Below are 18889 nucleotides of genomic sequence, written 5' to 3' on the forward strand. Positions count from 1 at the left end.
CTGTCAGCAGGTTAGTCCCCCAGGGGTTAAAGGTTAACACCTCAGATTACAGATAAAGAGGCATTTTAGCTACTGCGTCATGTGGCCCGCTGCGTGTTGGAGCAAGTTGTGGTGTCCGCTGCAGAAATAACAAACAGTCTGAGGTCAGACTGGTTTTGTATGTGAAAACCATTTCAAATCTCAAGAGAAGTCAGAAGAACCAGTTGCATTGGTGGACTGGTGTTCAGAGAGAAGAAGGTTGTCAGTGTTGGATCTTCACGCTGCTTTATAGCTTCAGTCCAGAATGGGAAGCTACAGGATGTCTGCTAATAAGAGTCTGGTGTCACAGAGTTTCCTGAAAGTCTTGGCTTTGGGCGGTTTTAGTATGTTTACTAATCCTGCGTTAAGATAAACACGTTTGCAGTTGTTTATCCATGCATGGGGGATTACCTGCTGGAACACAAAGATCTCCTTGTTTGCTCCGAATTAAAGGCAGCCCAAATCCAGGTTTAATGTGCAGCCCGCTCCCTCACAGGTGTGCCATATGTCACAGTCGGGTGGAAATCAACATTTTTGCTTGTTGTCTCCTTTTGTTTGTACAAACAGAGGTGGACATTGAGGGCATGGAGTTCACCCCGGGCGAGGTGGACAGCGTGGACAGCATCAGCGACGGCGAGGAGGAGGACGAGGAGGAAGAGGAGGACCACTACGGCGTCCAGAGCAGCTCCAGCGATACCAGCTACACAGCCGCACATTCCCACAGACTGCAACCGCACCACTGTTAGGCACCTTCCGTCGCTCAACCAACCAGTTCCTCCCAGCCTATTGCTTTCCCTTCCTGATTCCCTCCCGCCCTCGACGCCGCCTGTTACCTGCGTCAGACCGGTCCACGACGGCAGTACGGCTTCCACCTGTTCCAGGCCACGCCTCTGCAGGCTGACATGCTAGCCGAGCCCTTCCTGGCACCCATCGACCCCCAACGCATCCTGCCCCCCCACAGCCCCTTCTAACCTAGTGTTGCTGCAGGCTCAGACAGCGCAGAGGAGAGTTTGTGGCTTTTCTTTCTGATAATTAGAAAGATAATTACTTAGTCAGGCAGTAAAGAAGAACAGCTTTGACCTGTTAATCGCTTAATGCAAAAGCAAGTTTCATTTATCTTCCTGAGGCAAAAGTGTTCAAACAAGGCTTTGCACTAAAAAAAAAAAGAAAAGCACTTCTGTTTGTCAACCATTACATAGAGAAATGACTGTTGCTAAATATTTATAGCCATCTTGAAGCTTTCTGCTGACAAATGCTACGAAATTTCCAACAAACTACATTGAAGATTATAATTGTAACGTGAAAAATGTGAAAAACTTCATGGGGTGTGAATACTTTTCCGAGGCCCTAAAAAGGTCACATTAAGAGCACGATCACAGTCCAAATGCATCGACCCTTTATTGTTCATCTTCATCACATCCTGAATGCACAGCCAGGTTGCCGAAAGCATGCAACACACATTGTGACTTTTTTTTTTTTTTTTTTATCCACAACCTTTTTTTATGGTCAGTTCATCTTTCAGTGAAGACGACAGGAGAAACATCAGAGCTGCAGGAGCAGAAACAGTGTAAATAGATAATCCAGTTACTGTCCACGTCTCCCTCTGGTTGGGTCACCTAACCACTAACTCCACACTACTGACCACTACACTATACCACCAGATGGTGTGGATGGACTACTAACTCAGAAAGAAAAACAGAAAGGAATGAGTTGCCCTACAACTATAAAAACCCAAACATTGTGTTTTGTTTTGTTTTTTCCTTCTCAGTAGCTAATTGATGTAGCAAATAAGAGGCTTCCTCTTAAGTTTTGAAGTGATCCTGGCGGACCACGAGCTATTGTTATTGGGAGATGTTTATGTTGTGTTTTGTTTCTTTAACCTGTAGATGGTAAGCTGACCTTTGCGTCAGATTCACTAACTGACCTCTGCCCGTCTGCACAGCGCCACCTAACGATAAGAATTGGAAAATTCTCCGCAGCTCTGTCGCTTCGCCTGAATTTACAGCGTCCGATTAACAGGTCAAAGCTGACAACTCAGTGGGAAACTGTTCTTGTTCTGTTAAGAGATAGAGAACTTAGCAAACTAATCCTTCAGTTTTTCCAGCAGAAGTAATGCTCTTCTCTTTGCTTTCTCCTACCTTTATTATTATTATTATTATTATTGCTCCTCTCGGCTTTTCTGGATGAATTTCCCCCAGGCTTTGACTGTAAATGATGCACAATAGTGGTTATGGACAGACGAGGCGCTCCTGTTGCTCTCTGACGGTGTTAGTAATCAATAAGTCCCTCCGACCTCCACCTCACTCAACCCCACCCACCCAGCCACCCACCCACCCCCCGGTCTTTTTGCAGTCTGTAGAGCTTGGCACTTTAAAAAAAACAAAAAAACAAAACAGCAGCTCGTCCACTACGGCGGGTGGGTCTGACCAAAAAAATACAAAACTGCTAAAAATAGAAGAAAAAAAAAACCTGGAAAGAAAAGAAGCTACTCATCACTTAAAGTGAAACCAGCTAGTGTAGTCTATATTTCTTGTACTGAGTTTTGTATTATATTTTCCTAAATGTTCTTTAAAGCTGAAAAAAAAGTCAAAAAAAGAGTGAGTATATCTATCTATATCTATAAATATATATCTATATAAAAGAGACAGACAGACAGGAGGCCAGGCTTGTTGAAGGGAGAGTGGGGGCAGGGGAGCTCATACACTGGCCCCCCCTCTCTTGGGTGACTCTCCTGCTGTCATTCTGTGCCTTGGTGAGCCTTCCTCCTCCTCCTCCTCTTCCTCCTCCTCGTTACCTCCCCAACTCAGGTCACACTCCCCCCCCTCCTCCTCCTTGTTTTCTCTACACTTCCACAAGCAGAGGGGTATCAGTGTCCCCCCCGCCGCCCCTTGGCTTCTGCTTGGAGCCATCGCCGCACCCTGTCCAGGAGCCCCCGCTGCCCCAGCCACCTCTGTCATGGAAATAAACAAAAACACACACACTGGTGAACTCCCATGGCAGCTTCTATTCGCTCCACAGCCCCACCGAACGGACACCAGCGGGGGGGCTCTAAACGTCTGGGCTTGAAGCTTCTTCATCTTCTTTAATTTTTTTTTTTTTTTTTACAATTATTGTATTTTGACTAAATGTTTGTTCTGCGGGAGCCGCCTGGGAGAGGAGTGATAAAAGAATAATCCAATCAATGGCAGCTTAAGGTGTTATCCTCCGAGCTCCCAGGTGGTCCGACCCAAACTGAAAAAGAAAAAAAAAAACTAGTGTTACCCATCGATCAGGAGGACTTCTTGACTAACAGCAATATGACCATCTTGTGCTTTCAGACAAGGGAGGGTGGACAGGGCAGGGATTTTTAAAGACAAGCAGGTGGTTTATTTTGCTCTTACTCTGTGGTGCATTTATGGTGACCAACACTCTTTTTTTTTTTTTCTTTTTTTTTTACCTCCTATCTGCACTCTCTCCATACACTGCAGGAGGGCACAAAAAAAGAAGAAACCCAACCCCAGGTTAAATTTTTTTTTTTTTGTGGTCATAAACAGTTTACATTCATGTCAGAGCATTTGTACATGACTGTTTGTTGCAAAAAACTAAACTTTTTTTTGTTGCAAAAAAAAAAGGCATCCATGTTGGTCAAAATGAACAACTGAGTATACTATTATTGAAGGCATGGGATGATTCTCTCGCACAGAACCTCCTATATGAGACGCAACAGGGATTGGGGCGAGTTGAGAGTCGGATGTGAGATTATGATGTTTCAGTTCTGTCGTTGGGAAAAAAAAAATAGCACACACAGTCATGCTGAGTGGTTGCTGAGCAGCCGACCGGACGTTAGTCAACATTCTGGTTAAGGTTTAAAAGGGGGAAGGCGTGTATGGAGGTTCCTGTAAAGATGTGCCTTTTCTAAGCAGAGATTGTATGAGCTGAATAAATATAAATGTATATGTATAAATGTACATATATCAGCAACACATGCAAGCAAAGATGAGTTTTGATGTCGGCTTCTGCGTAGGCATGGGCCAGTTGCTGGTATTGAGGCTTTAAAAGGTTCAGATTTCAAAACCACAAAAAACTGAAAGTAGGATTAAAGTAGAAATGCACCAATTAGGCTTTTTCTGACCAGGTGTCAGGAATCGCCTCCCAATTTAATAAAAAATAAATGAATACATTTTAGAACTGCAAAACTGACAAAACTGACAAAAATCTGTGAGTGGTGGAGGTTGTAGATCTGTATCCAAAATAACATTAGGAAATGTTATCCTAATGCTATCCTGAATGGCTAGTTCCGAGGCTCTGGATGATTGATTTTTAAAAGTCCTTTTAACAGTATTGATATTGGGTGGAAATTGGTCGATTCCAATGTCTTAATGATTTATCAGTGCATCTGTAATTGAAAGGCACTTTAAATGAAATGCCAAAATAAGGCTCTGGAGTGACCAGAGTTTTTTCTTCAGCTAGATGGAGCCACAGTAACACGATGCTAGCTGCCCCACCTGCTAGTCAGGTGGTTGGAAACAGACTTTCTGTGAGACTTTTCTCATGCGATGGGCAGCTCTGGCTGCTTTGAGACAAACACAATTAGATGTTTTATATTTTTCTGTTATCACCGTGGTAAATTTTTTTTTTTTGCTCAACATTTTATCGTGAGAATATCTTTACTGGCCCATGCCTACTTTTGCGTTACTGTTGCTCAGAGATTAGCGTAGGTATAGTGCACTTTCTGCAAAGCATGTAGGCTTGGAAACATCAACAGGCTCAGAGAAAATAACATCAGCACACCTTGAACAGAGATCAGAATCTATTGCTGCTTTTAAAATCCACACAATGACTTCCATTAGAAATATTATTCCTGCCAAACAAATGGTCACTTTTATTCCTTCCATGATTAATTAAGAATTTGTGTCTGGTAATACAACGTGGATAGCTTTAAGTACCCTTTAGGCTTTAGGTCAGCTTTCCGCCCTTTTTCAGCCTTCATCACATCTTCACACGTAGAGGTAGAACCCTCCAGAGCCGCATCAGCAGGAGGATCTCTGGCTGGGGGTTTAGTACAGAGGATTATGGAGAAACAGTTGGGGACCAGCGTGCTGAGCAGGGGAGGGAGAGTTCTGTGCCAGAGACCTGTGAAATATGTTCCTTTATAGAGGATATGTAATTGCATACAGAAGATGTTATTAAGTTCCTTTTTTTTTTTTTTGGTTTTGTGCGTATGAGCGCGTCTACACGAGTACCTGGTGCTGGCTACATTTTAGCAAACACTTGAAGGTATTGTGTGTTGTCTCATTGTAATATAATTAAAATGTTTTATACATAAACATGTTGCTGTGACTTATTCATGCACGCAGCTGAGCAAAGCAGCAGGAAAAGGCAGATAAAAGAGCTGAAATGTTAGGGGGCTTCCTGTTTGGTTTGTGCAGCTGTGAAGCTGAAGTCTGGAATATTAACTTTTAAAGGTCAAAGTGGAGCTTCTTGCTGCAGCAGCAGAAAGACGTTAGCTGATCCCATAAACAATAAGCATCTGTCAATCATGTAACCTTTTTTTTTTAAGTTCTATTGAAGCTCGTTTAACAAAAGAGCTTTCTGAAGTTGGACGTGCTGAAGATTTTTCTATTTTATAAGAGCTTGTCTGTTTAAAATGACCAGAAAAAAAAAAAAATCAGGAATACATCCGTCATATTGTATCTTTTATCCAAGGCTTAGACAACAAATAAAAATCCAGTCAAATTCAAACTTGAAAGGAATGCAGTCGCTGAAATCAGAATGATCTTAAGAACAAGCTTTAAAATAAAAGTTGATTCAGTTTCATTATTGCACCTCAGAAGCAGTCATTCAGTTACAGCCTGAATACGTTACAGTAAATCAGTGAAAATGTTGCTCATTCTGATAGAGCCAGTCTGTTGTGATCGTCAGTGTCAGCATAGGCAGTTTATGCTTTCTAATGATCATGTCACAAATTACTGATGCATATATTAGCTCTATATATTAGCTCTAAAAGGTAAAAATAAAATCAACATCGTCTCTCTCTACTGGGAGAACTTAAAATGTGAAGTTATCTGGACTCACTATTTACACCTGGCTGACTGACATTTTCTAGCACTGAAAGGCAGACGGCTTTCATACAAACACCTGAGATTTAACAGAACTGAGACAGAAAGAAAAAAAACACACATGATGAAAAGAACCAAGTCAGTCACAGTTAGCCCTCATCTTAGGCCCTGAGCCTCCCGCTCCCGGCCGTCAGACGTACTGCTGGGATTTCTGCGGAGTGGCGGCAGCTGAAGCCAGAGTCTTGGCCGCCTCCTTGGCCTTTTCTGACGGGGGTCTCACTGAGTCCCGGAGTAGCCGTTGCGGCGCCTCTCCTACCAGAGCCAGAGCGGGATCAGACAGAAAGAAGATCAACTTTCCTTAAATCAATAACCAAGGCATGAATATTCAACATCTGCATGACTCGTTGAAAAAGTATTCATACATCTTGATCTTTTTTTTCCATTTTGCCATGTTGCAACTACAAACCTGAACACAGTATAATTAATTGGGATTTTAAGTCGTAGACCAACAGTAGTGTGTAAATGTGAAGTCTTTAGGATTCTGCTTACGTGGCTTTGAACATTATTCTTTAAAAAATAGTTCAAGCTCAACCACAAAGATTAAGCTTGAACATCAATTTTCATATCTTGGCAAAGATTGTCTGTTCAGAACAGACAATCAGCAGAACACGCTTTATCTACAGACTGGATGACCACGCTGCTGGAAGCCTGAAATCTTTGTCCGATATTTAGCGCCACTAACCTTCCCATCAAATGACCGGCTTCCCTTTCCCTGCATCCCTGAAAAACATCCCCACAGCATGATGCTGCCACATTCTGCATGTAGGCCAGAAGGTTCAGTTTGGTCTCATCTGACCAGATCGCCTTCTCCCACATGTCCACTGTAACACTAAGGCAGGATTTTCTTCAGTAATGGCTTTCTTACCCAGTCTGTCCGTTCAGGTGGGCAGCTGTGTAGGTTTGATTTGTGCAACACATTTATCTCTGATCTGTCTGCTGTGTTTCCATGAGAATAGAAAGAGCTTTATTTGTCCTAAGGCATTTCACACAACCACCCAACGACCCTTTGTTGTGGTTGTCACATAAAAAAAAATGTGAACATGTTAAAGGGACAGAATAACTTTTGCAAGGCAGGGTTTCAGGTGACTTTCTTGTAATATTTTTGTGTTTTTAAGAAAATCTGAGGAGGCATCAAAGGCACCGTTGTCTAAGCATGTTGACAGATTTACCGATGCTGCAGGCATCAAGTTAGGAGTGCAAGGCTCAACTGCAATTACTACCATGGGTTTAACTCTCACTTATTGGCTTACCTGAGATCATTTCCAAAAAAATAAGAGTTTAAAACGAGAATGAGTCTCTGTATCCTTACTCTAAACAGGCAATATCTTAAAGGCTTTAATTTAATCTGAGTTCATTTGAGAGCTGTCTGAGTTCCAGACAGCCAGTCATCTGTTTTCCATATTATGGACTCAAGGATGTCAGATGAATAGGTGACATAACAACAAGCACAGAGGACCTTGGAGATCCTACAAGTAAACAGAACACCCTCATTTTTATGCTGGTTTGAACTGGCTCACAATGGATTCACTGCCGTGGGCTATGGAGTGTGAGTGCCTGAGTGCGTGTGTGTGTGTCTGTCCTGACGGTGAACCTTCGAACCTCAAGGGAGATCAATAAGCACAATAAAGACCGAATGGACAGCAGGGATGAACCGGTCTCTTCAAACCTTGCAGCGGATTTCAGCAAAGTGAAAAAGCAGGTAGAAAAGTTCTGAGGTCGCCTCATTGTATCGCAGCTACTGTGAAAAGTTTACTCCAATATTCTTAAAGTACTTACGCTAAGAAGGTTTTGCTTATTTTGTAAAAGAACAAAAAAAAAGGAGATGTACCAATGAGGCTTCTGGAGGCTGACAAAGTTTTGGTTTGCTTTGAGATTTGACTTGCCGATTCAAATCTTTTACCAATTCTGTTTTTTTTCCTTCTTCAAAATTAAAAATTCAAATGTGGTAAACATATAACGCAATATCCCAGCTGTCACCTGATTTTTAGTAAGCTCAAAACATCCAAGCACCTGAGAACGTGCAGTTTGATGACTTGCTAAGAGACAGAAAGCAAAGTGGGAGTAGAACAAAATACAAGTTTGGTTTTCTAAGGCGCCTCAGGAAATCGTCATCTTCTTGACCCTTTTCACATTTAGTCACACTACAACCACAGACGACAACGTGTTTTGTAACACACCAACACAAATTTGTGCATACTTACGAGCTGGAAGGAAAATGACATTTTTCTTGTTTTTGCTGTAAAAAAATCTGAAAAGTGTGGTGTGCATTCAGGATGGGGTTTTAGTTTTGCACCATGCATGTTGAATGCAGGAGAGAGGGTTCAGTTTAGCTTTCAGAGTAAAGCACCTTCTCTCACACGTTTGCCATATTCTCTACAGGAGCTGTGGGACTCTGCAGCTCGTCCAGACCTACAATGATCAAAACCGATGGTTGCTTCTCAGATTAGCGCGCTCACTGTCTAATGTTGCTAAGAGTGCAGTTGTGCCGTGATCTTCCAATTACTGGATGACGTTGAGATATTTGTATAACCTAACTTTGCTTCAACCTTCTTTACAACTTGGAGAAAATGTGAAAAAGTTCAAGGGTTAAAACCTCTGCATATGGAAATAAATTCCTCCAGGCTTCTTGAACAACTGCTGCTGGCAGCAGTGACAGTTTGTCAACAGCAAAACAGAAATGCAACATGCAGCTACATGCTTAAGGCAGAAAATTAAAAGCAGTCTGTTTTTATGTGGAGCTAATGACAGCAGAAAAACAGACCTAGGAAAACCGCATGCCAATTTTTCTGAAATCCTTTGCACACATAACACTTCACCACTTTCCCTCAAATTTGGCTCTGAATCAAAATCCCTACAAACAACCAAATGACTACAATATATAAGAAGGACCAAAACTTGGTGTGTTTCTAGGCTATGTGACTTACTGACAGTCTACAGTAACAGAAAAACTACAAAAACAAACCACAAGCTTCAAATCAAAATGTACTAAATAACAATGACTTTATTTGGGCCTTTTAATCTGAGATATGGAAGCAATGCACATGCTCTGATTATATCATGCATTTTCAGCTCATTTTAATATTTAGATGCCGCTAGAGTTTTTGCTTGCGACAAACAAAAATGAATTATAAATAATAATGCATGCAGGCAATTTTTCACAAATTGCAACTGCTGGAAGTAATGCTAGGTTATCCATGCTGCATCAAAACAGCCATTTTATTGGTGTTTTGAGGACCACATAAAGACATTGTTGCTCTAACTGGTAATATTTTCCCAGAAGAACGGGGGTGTCAGTACCTCCACTACTCTATCTATTGTTGCAGGCTCATGTGACAACCATGGGCAGAGGCCAAGAGTGTCAAATTGATGCCACCCCGCCACCCACCCAACATACTCACCCCAACGCTCAGCCTGATGCCCAGTCCTGCAGAGCCATCAACAATGGGGCAATAAAACAGAATCACAACAATGGGAGAACGCCCTTTTAGACAACAGTACGCTGCTGCATCAGCACAACGCAGTTTGGAGCACAGGACTACCAGACCGCGCAAGAAGCTACACTGTGACTAGGCCTGTCGCGATAAACGATAAATCAATGAATCGTACGATAAATTAAAACTATCGGCGTCATTTTAATTATCGGCTTTAATCGTCTCTTCCGGCCTTTTTCTCTTTCTGTTGATGACACTGAATGAAAAAAGGCTCAACTCCGGTGCTCTCCACTGACCCTCCCTTCCTCATTTCCTTAGTGTAAAGGGCCGATTGTCGGCCCATTTTCAAAACTTGACAGACCACACATTAGCCGACAGAAATCCTAGGTATAAAAGGTTCTATCGGTTCGTTCCTGCCGTGTGGTGTCCAACAATGGGCACAAAATAATGGCTACAAGTTCAGTTAACTAATTTTAAAACCAGGCATTAATCAATGCTTTACTACAATCTACCTGCAATGCATGTGGCTAGTGTCAGTGTAAACTCCTGACTGAATGAAAATCATTAGAACCTATTTATGTCACGTTAAAGAACAGCTGAAAAGTTACCGGGTTTATCAACTGCGGTAGCAATTTCGCTCCAACTCCTCCTCTTGTCATTTCTATATTCTTTTCATGTTGAATAAACATTAATGTTGTTTCCACATATCATCTCCAATGTCCACTGGACTTCGGGTGACGCTGTGTCAGCTGTTTGGGATTCCCCTCAGTAATTTCCCCTCAGAAAGCACTGAGGGAATCTGTGCTTTCTGATTGGCTACCTGTCACATTCAACAGGCTGGTTAACGCTCCCAGTCTGGGAAAACCGTAACACACCACACACTACAGGATAACGAAATCGACAATCTTAGAACAACTAATGTTCTAAGATTGTCATAAGGGGAAAAATAGGAGCAAAAAATCGTGTAGTGTGAATTATTGCATCAGGTAGTCGATGTGCCCATTTTCTCTATTTAAATCTAATTATTGAAGGGCATTATAGTATATAGACTTCATAATCTGCACTCTTTTGGTTGAATGAGGTATTTATTTCCACTTTGGCTTTATGTTGTTTAGTTTTTATTCAAGGAAATTTTTTATCAATGGAGACTGAGAATCCATTTTGTTTTTGGTTGTTTTGTTTATTTGTTTATCAGTTCCAGTGTTAAATGTTCTTTTGATAATAAAGTGTATCTATCTTTGGCAGGAAATCGCATGCATTATTACGTCATTTCCATTAAATCAGTGTAAAAAGGTCTTCACACAATATTATCGTTTATCGCAATCATTTTTGAGACAATGAATCACTCAGCAAAACTTGTTATCGTGACAGGCCTAACTGTGACAGATCAAAACAAGCAGCTATCTGTTAATAGCAGATTACATTTGTTTCTAACTGAACAGTTTATGGTTTTCTTTCTCAAAAGTGACTTTGTCTTCTTTTATGTCAGACCTCCAAACTTTATACTTTTGCCGGAGCAGGAACAACAGGAGAAGTTTCTCGAATATTTTGTTATTTAAACATATTACATATTAATAAGACGTTACACTTTGCCTTGCCCTCATCTGAAGCTCAAACCTAGCATACATACCCTGCAGATTGGACAGCGCGTATTCCAGCCCCTTCATGGCCTTCACCTGGTTGCTCTTGAAGCGGGCCAATCCAAACTCCTGGGAAAGTACACAACAGGACATGGTAATTTAATGACAACAGACAGACACTCCTATGTGTCTCTGTCTGACTGGAGATGTTTAATAAAGTCTGGAATATTGTGATTTTAATTACAGTTAATGGTTTTAGTACTGCTTAGATTGAAGGTCTAATATCCCAACAAGATCTTGCATTTATCTTTAGTTTGATTACTGCAACAGTGTCCTCAAAGGTCTATCTGAAGTGTCATCCAACTGCAGCTGATCCAGAGCGCTGCTGCTGCTCGCGTTCTCACTAAAACCAGGAACATAAAGCACATCACCCAGTCCCAACGTTCTTTCACTGGCTCCTTGTGACCCAGAGAGCACACATGAAGATATTTGGTTTAGCAATCACTGAATGGCTTAGCACCAAAATACATTGAAGCCATGTTGTTGTCACATCAACGCTCCAGATCTATGATTTTAAAATACTCTGCAATATGGAGAAGAAGCATTCAGTTTTTATGCTGCACTAATCTGGAAAAAACATCCAGAAAACTGAAAAACTGCTGGAACACTGACTTCCTTTAGATCGAAGCTAAAACCCCATCTGCTTATTAGAGTTGCCTTTGACTCTTCCACTTATTATACCAATACAAACATCATTAATTTCAGTCTTCAGACTTTTCATCACTTTCCTTCATGTCGATGCAGTATATTTCTGTTTTATGTTTTCATCCTGCAAAGTACTTTGAACTGAAATGTTCTCTACAACACCCTTAAAGTAATAGATCAAATGATTAAACATTTGAAAATTAATAAACTCCCCTTGACAGGTGAACTAAATTACAAACAGTGACTAGGAATGGTACTTGTGCCCCCTTAAACTTTTTGATACTTTCTCATGTTACAAACTCAAACTGCAAATGAGATTTCCAGACTTCTATTCAACAATAAAATTCTATTTGCTTAACAGCTGTCCTGTCTACTGATTCTCCCCACTAAGTAGTGGAGTTCTGCAGCTTCTCCAAACATACAATCAGCCTCTTGGCTACTTCTAAACACCTTGGCAGAACTCAAAATGTCTGCACGTCACAAGAAACGAGCGTTAAAAGGGACGTCTATAAAGCAATCCAGGTGAGCAGCACAGGTGAGCTTATGGAAGTAAACTGCAAGTAAATGTACCTGAATGGGTTTGGAGAAGCCAAAAATGCTTGAAGATATCCATGCTTCCCGTTTTAGCTGTGTGGTTGATGGCTGCTCTGCTGAATCTAAGAAAACACAACGCTCCTCCACAGACTGAACCAGGAGAGAGAAAAGTGTGCCCACTCATTAGAACAAAAATTCGCTAATACTAGATTCTAAGCTAAAATGTTTTACATGTATTTTCCTGTTTTCCTTTTGCTTTTCACAGAGAATGAGGCCTCACCATGAGAGTCGTGTGATTTAGGTTCCACGTGTAGGTGGTCAAGCTTCTGTTGACCGGGTCCAGAATGGAGTCCTCCAGGATGTAGACGTAGCGAGACATGCCGGAAGGGAAGAACCGCTCTGCCCAGCGAGGCAGCCGATTGGTCTTCATCAGCAGGCGTCTGGAGAGGAGCCGGTGGTCCGTGGTCACCTCCCGGTACACAACGTCCTCAGTGAGAACATGGGTGCTGGGAGACATAGAGTCACGTTAGCACTGGGTGCTCAGTATTTTTACACCTTTGAGACTTTGTATTGTGTATAAACAGTGGTGGTGAAGGATTTCATGAAGGCTTTGTTATCACGTTAAGCTAATCCCTTTACTGATAAACAAAGTCAGAAAACAGAGACTACAGTTCTGTTTCTTTGTCAAAGCATTTCACTAACATATAAAAAAGAATATCCTTTATAGAATCATCTATGTGATCTTTGACATACTAAACAATATGATCCATGTGTATTTTTTTTTAACTAAAAAAAAACAACTGACATTGCTGTGGAGAAAATAGATTTCTATATGCTAAAATTTTCATCTGAGGGTCTCCTAAGGCTCAGTAATAGGACCAATGTTTCTTTTAAAGATAATTGCAAAGTTCCGAAACGGCCACAACAAATGACACAAATGTATTTTATCTTATTGATTGAAATTAACTTTTGCAGTTTTGGCTGAGAGCTAAATGAGTCAAGAGAGTGGCTTTGACATTGATTGACTTTGTATTTACGTTAATTTATTTGTTTATGTTTGGTCTTCATTTAACCAACTCAACAACTAGACTTTTAATAAATGTTCCTCAGTCTGACATCAAATAATTTTGTTAATTCAGGTTGAAAACCTTTTGTCTAGATTTTGTGTGTGTGTGTGTTTTTACAGTCATCACTGAGCTCATTTCACTGTTCTTATATTAATTTTATTTCTAGTCTCAAGATCGCAGATCAGCGTTTGCAACGTGTTGCAAAACTCTTAATGTTCTCATTGTAAAAAGAACGGGCCGGGGCAGCCGGAGATAAGAAGCAGATTACCCTCCAGAGAACTTGAACAGACTGAGCCTAGTTTTACTTCCCTGGTGACGTTTTTCAGTTCTCTGTTCTAATCATGACTGAGGTCGTCTTGCTCTTTCAGAGCAATGCACATTCAGTGTCATGTGTCGCATATTAAAAATGGTCTTTGGAAGGTGCTTTTATTGATTCATTTAGAATTTGCCTCATCATTTATTATAAACGCCAGACACCTTTTGCACATTTTAATGATATTTTTAAAAATGCTGTGCATTTATTTTAGACACAAAGGCGCCATCTGTTGCAAATTCTCTAAAGGCTGTTTATTATAATAAAACAGTTACCGAGAGTGGATATTTTAGTCCGACCTAAATGCATTCTAACAAGTTAGCAGTAACAAAGCTTTATTTTTATGTAAAACATAACATTTGGGTCACATTACCACTCATCACAAAAATCCCTTTTTCACTTTTCATATCCTCCAAATATGTTTCAACAATACGGCTTGATATAATAGAGACAATGAAAAGAGTTTCACTACCTGAAAGGATTAGGGTATCTCTGCCAAAAGGCAGAGACAACATGGTCCCATGTGCTCTTTATGTCTGTGGAGCTACAAAAATATTTGACCATTCTTCTGCAACTTTGTTGCACTATGACCTGAATCCTGAAACCTGAGGACCCTTTGTATGATTATAGAAAATAGCGAGATGCTGGAAAATGACTCCATCCAAAGACTGGGATTGTCCTGAAAAAAGAAAAAAAAAAAAATCCGTGAGAGAAATAGACACATTAGATTCACTTTATCTCAGACTAATTTGTCCATATAATTAAAAACCTTTAAAGTGAAACACAAAATGCATCCTAAGCAACACATGTAAACATTACTCTCTACAACTATCTCCAAACTTTAGCCCATCTGAGGAAATTAGAATATGCCTTGCAATGTGGCTTGTTTGTAAAATTACCCTTTGAAAATAAAAACCTTTAAGTAAGTCTCGGACAGAATGCTCATTAAGCCCATATTTACGTCTAATAAATGGTGTTCATTGGTCTGATGTAATCTTCTAATCTTAAATGGTATGTTTTCATTGGGTGTACGCAGAAAATCATCATAGTTAACAGGAATATTTATTTAAATAATAGACTAATTTATTGAGATGCACCTGTATGCCATCGTCTGTGTTGTGACTATTAGTTTTAATAAACCTATTTGACTTCTTTATCTATTCTAAGAAAACTATGGGAACCGTTTTAATGGTATTAACGTGATATTATTTTCCTCACTGTTACCACATGCAAGTCGAAATTCAAGCTTATACAATACATGCCAGGACAGATTTTCACTGTTATCGCTTAGCTCACATGACAGCGCTAGCTACTTCTAAAAACAAAATTATTTAATTGACCAGAAATTAAGCTTAGACCTATGACTAACATTCACAGTAATTTAAAAGTTCTGTTGTCATCTAACGTTTTACTTGTAGCTGTTTAATGATAATTAAACCATCCTAACAAAACCGCACCAAGGTTAATTACACAGAATGGCTAGCCTTAACATCGACCCGACGAAAACATGCGTTTTAAACGTCTCTTACCTTTATAAAGTGTTAAAATCTAAGTCGAGAAACATTTGCAAATTGTGTGTTTTTTTTTTATTGAGCTTCAATCCCAAAAATAAACAAGCGTTAGCTAATTAAAGACATGATGCTAAAAGTAACAGCGAGGACAGACGTCATATGACTATTTCCGACTACTTTCAAAGTAAAAGAATCCCTCTTTTTGTATGTTTATTTTTATTTTATTTTTATCAATTATGGCTGGTGGAAAACTATGGGTCCCTTTTAACCTAACTATTTATAAAATTACGAACAGAATATTGTAGCAAACTACTGGGAGAAGCTTATTAAACGATGCCTAAAACGAAGTCATACGGTTCAAATGGAAGATCTACCAAATACAGACAACGTGTAATTTTCTGGATGTGGAGAAAATGAAGAAAATACTTCTCCAGGCAATTCTCTGTCAAATTATTCTCTCATTTAGCAAATATAAAGAATTGTAATCATCTTAACTGATCTAAAAGGGGGAAATGTTCGCTATTTCAGCTACTAGCATGTCAATTTGAATTGAATAGAATAGAATAATCCCGTTTATGCAGCAAGTGACAGGCAAATAAAACACACCCAGATACACAAACAATAACAACAAAAATGAAAAAAAAGAACAAGTAGTGAGGTGTCCTTCACACACATAGAAATTAATGTGTGATGCAGAGAACTGTTTAACGTCACGTATGTCTCTTGAAATTAACTTCCTAATAAAATATTCTACATATTACTTGAAAAAAATCCCGAGTTTAAGGTAGGTTCCGTTAAAATAAGGAATATTATTCTTTGTTTTTGTCAGAATTTTGCTTCTGGCGCCTTCTAGCGGCTAAAATTAATAATATAAAAAACAGCACAGAAGTTCCAAAGACCTTCAGCTAAAGACGAATAATTCATGCAGCATTTACTTGTAAAGTATTAAGATTTTTTTTTTTAAATTAAATTTTGGTGTATTTAGGAGAAAACCTATAGACCCCACCTCGCAAAAGCTTTTCTCTCCCTTTTCCCAGCCTGTATCCCTCAACCGGTTTCCTTCCTATTGTTGTCCAGTAGATGTCACTCTCAGATTAGTCAAACTCTTAAATTGTCTTCTTGTAGCATTTCCGGCTACTCTTGTCTGCTAAGGGAAGTGTCCTCCATGGTGTCATTGTAGGTCTGTCGAGGTTGAACGTTCAAGCATAATAATGTCTGGCTACCCACCAGACGAGAAGCTGCGCTTCCAGCAGCTAGTGAAGCTCCGGAGGCAGTGGCTAAAGGACCAGGAGCTCAGTCACAGGGAGCCAGTGCTGCAGCCCAAACCTCTCGGGCCTGTCGCTAAGTTCTGGGCCGGGTTTCTGGAGCCGAAGAGCCTGTGGAGGCTTTACGTGAGTCATGAAAACACAACAACACGTTATATTAAATGCGATCTGAACCGAGATACAGCTGTATTAAGATAAATGTGCGCTTCATTAAACTTACAATGATATTATGGTGCGAAAATTATTTAGTTAGGCTTAAAGTATCTAATTAAAACAGTGGTCTGTATATAGGCCATTGTTTGCATATTTTACAGTGCAATACTAATTGCTACATCTTCTGTAGTTTATCAGTTTAGTTAAATTTCAGATCACAGTTTGAGCAATTGTAATTACTGTATTTGCAGTACCCAGAAAATGTATTCTTTCTTTGAAGTTCACCAGCAAACAGAGTAAAATGTATGTAGAAGTAAATCATCAGACCTGTGTAGATAAAGCTACTCTGACGGCTAAAATGATTGAGTCTTCTCTGCTAATTTTGTAAATCTAACTTCTCTGTTACGTTCGTAAATCAAAATGACACAGGAACATTTTGAATGGTTAAATTAAAAACAATGCTGCAATAAGTTTATCCAAAGTCAACACATCATACTTTTAATGATAAGTGCAGTCTTAAACTTTTTCAGCCTGTTGAACATTGGAGAATCCGTTGTAGAAGAAGAATTAAGCATAAGCTGAAAATATGCTTATTTTCAGCATTTCAAATATGCAAGTGTCCAGAACCCCATTTTTGTGGTTCTGGAGACTTGTAGCATGTTTATTTACTCAGTAAATCCTGGGACAAAATATCATGGAGTCAGTCGGGAAGTTGAAGTTTGGACGACTCACTTTAAAGTTCCTACACTGGCTCCCTGTAGCTCAAAGAATACACTTTAAAACACTGCTGTTAGTTTATAAATCACTGATCGGCTTAGCACCACAATACATTAAAGATCTGCTGTTGTTGTATCAACCTTCATTTGATTTTTTAATTTATATTTCAACTAAAAGTCTTTAAGTCTTCAAAAGGTGTTTGTTATGAAGATGCTATTCAATATGTTCCATGTAACCATTTAATGACTGCACTCAAATACCTTTGCATCCTTACTGGCCAGTTCAATCCTCGAGTTGAGAAAAAATGGTCATTATTTGTTAACTAAAATGTCTTGGAATTATCTACCTTTTTTAAATCTTTTTTTTAAATGTATTTATTTAATGCTGATCCATTTCTGTATTTGCAGACCTACCAGGTGTACAAAGGTGGTGTTTTCACAGTAACACGGCTGCTGATACCTGCCTGGCTTGCCCACTACTATGTGAAATACCACGCAGCTGTAAGTTCACAGAAATTGTGACATTTTGTGTTTATTTTTGTTGTTGTTTTTTAATTAGACATACAGTTAGGGAAGAAATACTCATATCAGTATATTGAAACAAACCCATATTGTTGCAGTCAGACAAAGAAAGAAAATATAGCTTCAAAGTTAAACTTTTCTGATTTTTTTTTTTTTTTTTAATGTAGGTTTTCATAGGAAGAATTCAATTAAAATTTAGGGTCTGACCTGAGCGAAGTAAAGCAATTATTTGTCTAAGGCAGTCCAAAGTTACAGAGCTTTCTTTTTTTGTGTCACTGGAAATCTACAAATACCAAAAATTACTAACAAAAATAATCAAGAGTGGTGCAAATCTGATATTAGTGATGTAAGGCTGTCAGAATGAAGTCTCTGTTGCAAATTAAAGTGCAGAGACAGATTAGGATCAAAGCAGATGCTCTGAGACACAAAAAGAGACAAGCAGATAATTAAATGTAATTGTAACAAAGGAACTGTCAGGCTGTATTTCTTGCCCTTGATAGTTAGAAAATAATTGTTACCAATAAGTGAATTAAAGCTTATTTGATCAGGAGAGACTAAACAATGGTGTCATTTTTCTTCACAGCAAAGACCTTATGGCATCGTGGAAATAAAACCCAAGCTTTTCCCTGTGAGTGTGATTTCTTTTTTTCTTTTTAAAAAATTCTGACTCTGTTACTTTTATTTTTATGTAATGATAAAGGTTTGTACCTTTCTTTAGTCAACTTTAATGTCATAGACCTGCTCTCTAAAATGTTTTTTTGTTTTCAGGGTGACACCATTGTTGAGACGGGTGAAGTTCTTCCTGGTCTCCCTGAAACACATGGCCATCACTGAACCTGAAATATTTCATTAAATTTTTTGAGTTTCTGTTGTAAAAAAAAATGTATATTACAAAAATAAACGGTGTACTTTATGCACAAGAACATGGCTCGAATGTTTGTAGAGAAATTCTTTTAACCAGAAATATTTGCTGATC

The 18889-nt window shown here is 39.4% G+C and overlaps 3 protein-coding genes across 4 annotated transcripts in view; 2 read left to right on the top strand and 1 right to left on the bottom strand.

The window, feature by feature from the left end:
• The window catches only part of mxd4 (MAX dimerization protein 4), a 32733-nt gene extending 27541 nt beyond the window's left edge, over positions 1 to 5192 (top strand). The window contains exon 6 of the mRNA XM_005807170.2: positions 586 to 5192. Coding sequence (XP_005807227.1) covers positions 586 to 764 — 179 coding nt within the window. The 3' untranslated portion in view covers positions 765 to 5192. The remainder of the gene's footprint in view (positions 1 to 585) is intronic.
• On the bottom strand, positions 3097 to 15421 carry LOC102225549 (PRELI domain-containing protein 1, mitochondrial-like). 2 transcript variants are annotated; one of them, XM_023333559.1, is made up of 7 exons: positions 15276 to 15421; positions 14219 to 14425; positions 12647 to 12872; positions 12403 to 12516; positions 11178 to 11256; positions 9515 to 9540; positions 6245 to 6368 (listed from the first exon to the last, which is right to left on the bottom strand). In XM_023333559.1, the coding sequence occupies exons 2-7, from the start codon at positions 14308 to 14310 to the stop codon at positions 6333 to 6335; spliced, it is 573 nt and encodes a 190-aa protein (XP_023189327.1). In that variant the 5' UTR covers positions 14311 to 14425; positions 15276 to 15421; the 3' UTR covers positions 6245 to 6332. The 2 variants fall into 2 exon arrangements, with proteins under 2 accessions (XP_023189326.1, XP_023189327.1); XM_023333558.1 differs by lacking the exon at positions 9515 to 9540 and having other exon boundaries at positions 3097 to 6368.
• A 961-nt stretch (positions 15422 to 16382) lies between these two features.
• Positions 16383 to 18841, top strand: ndufb6 (NADH:ubiquinone oxidoreductase subunit B6). Its single transcript, XM_005807124.3, has 4 exons — positions 16383 to 16648; positions 17800 to 17892; positions 18497 to 18541; positions 18682 to 18841. The coding sequence occupies exons 1-4, from the start codon at positions 16469 to 16471 to the stop codon at positions 18745 to 18747; spliced, it is 384 nt and encodes a 127-aa protein (XP_005807181.1). The 5' UTR covers positions 16383 to 16468; the 3' UTR covers positions 18748 to 18841.
• The last annotated feature ends 48 nt before the right edge of the window (positions 18842 to 18889 follow it).

The sequence above is a fragment of the Xiphophorus maculatus genome, chromosome 5 (assembly GCF_002775205.1).
Source record: "Xiphophorus maculatus strain JP 163 A chromosome 5, X_maculatus-5.0-male, whole genome shotgun sequence".
Lineage (NCBI taxonomy): Eukaryota > Metazoa > Chordata > Actinopteri > Cyprinodontiformes > Poeciliidae > Xiphophorus > Xiphophorus maculatus.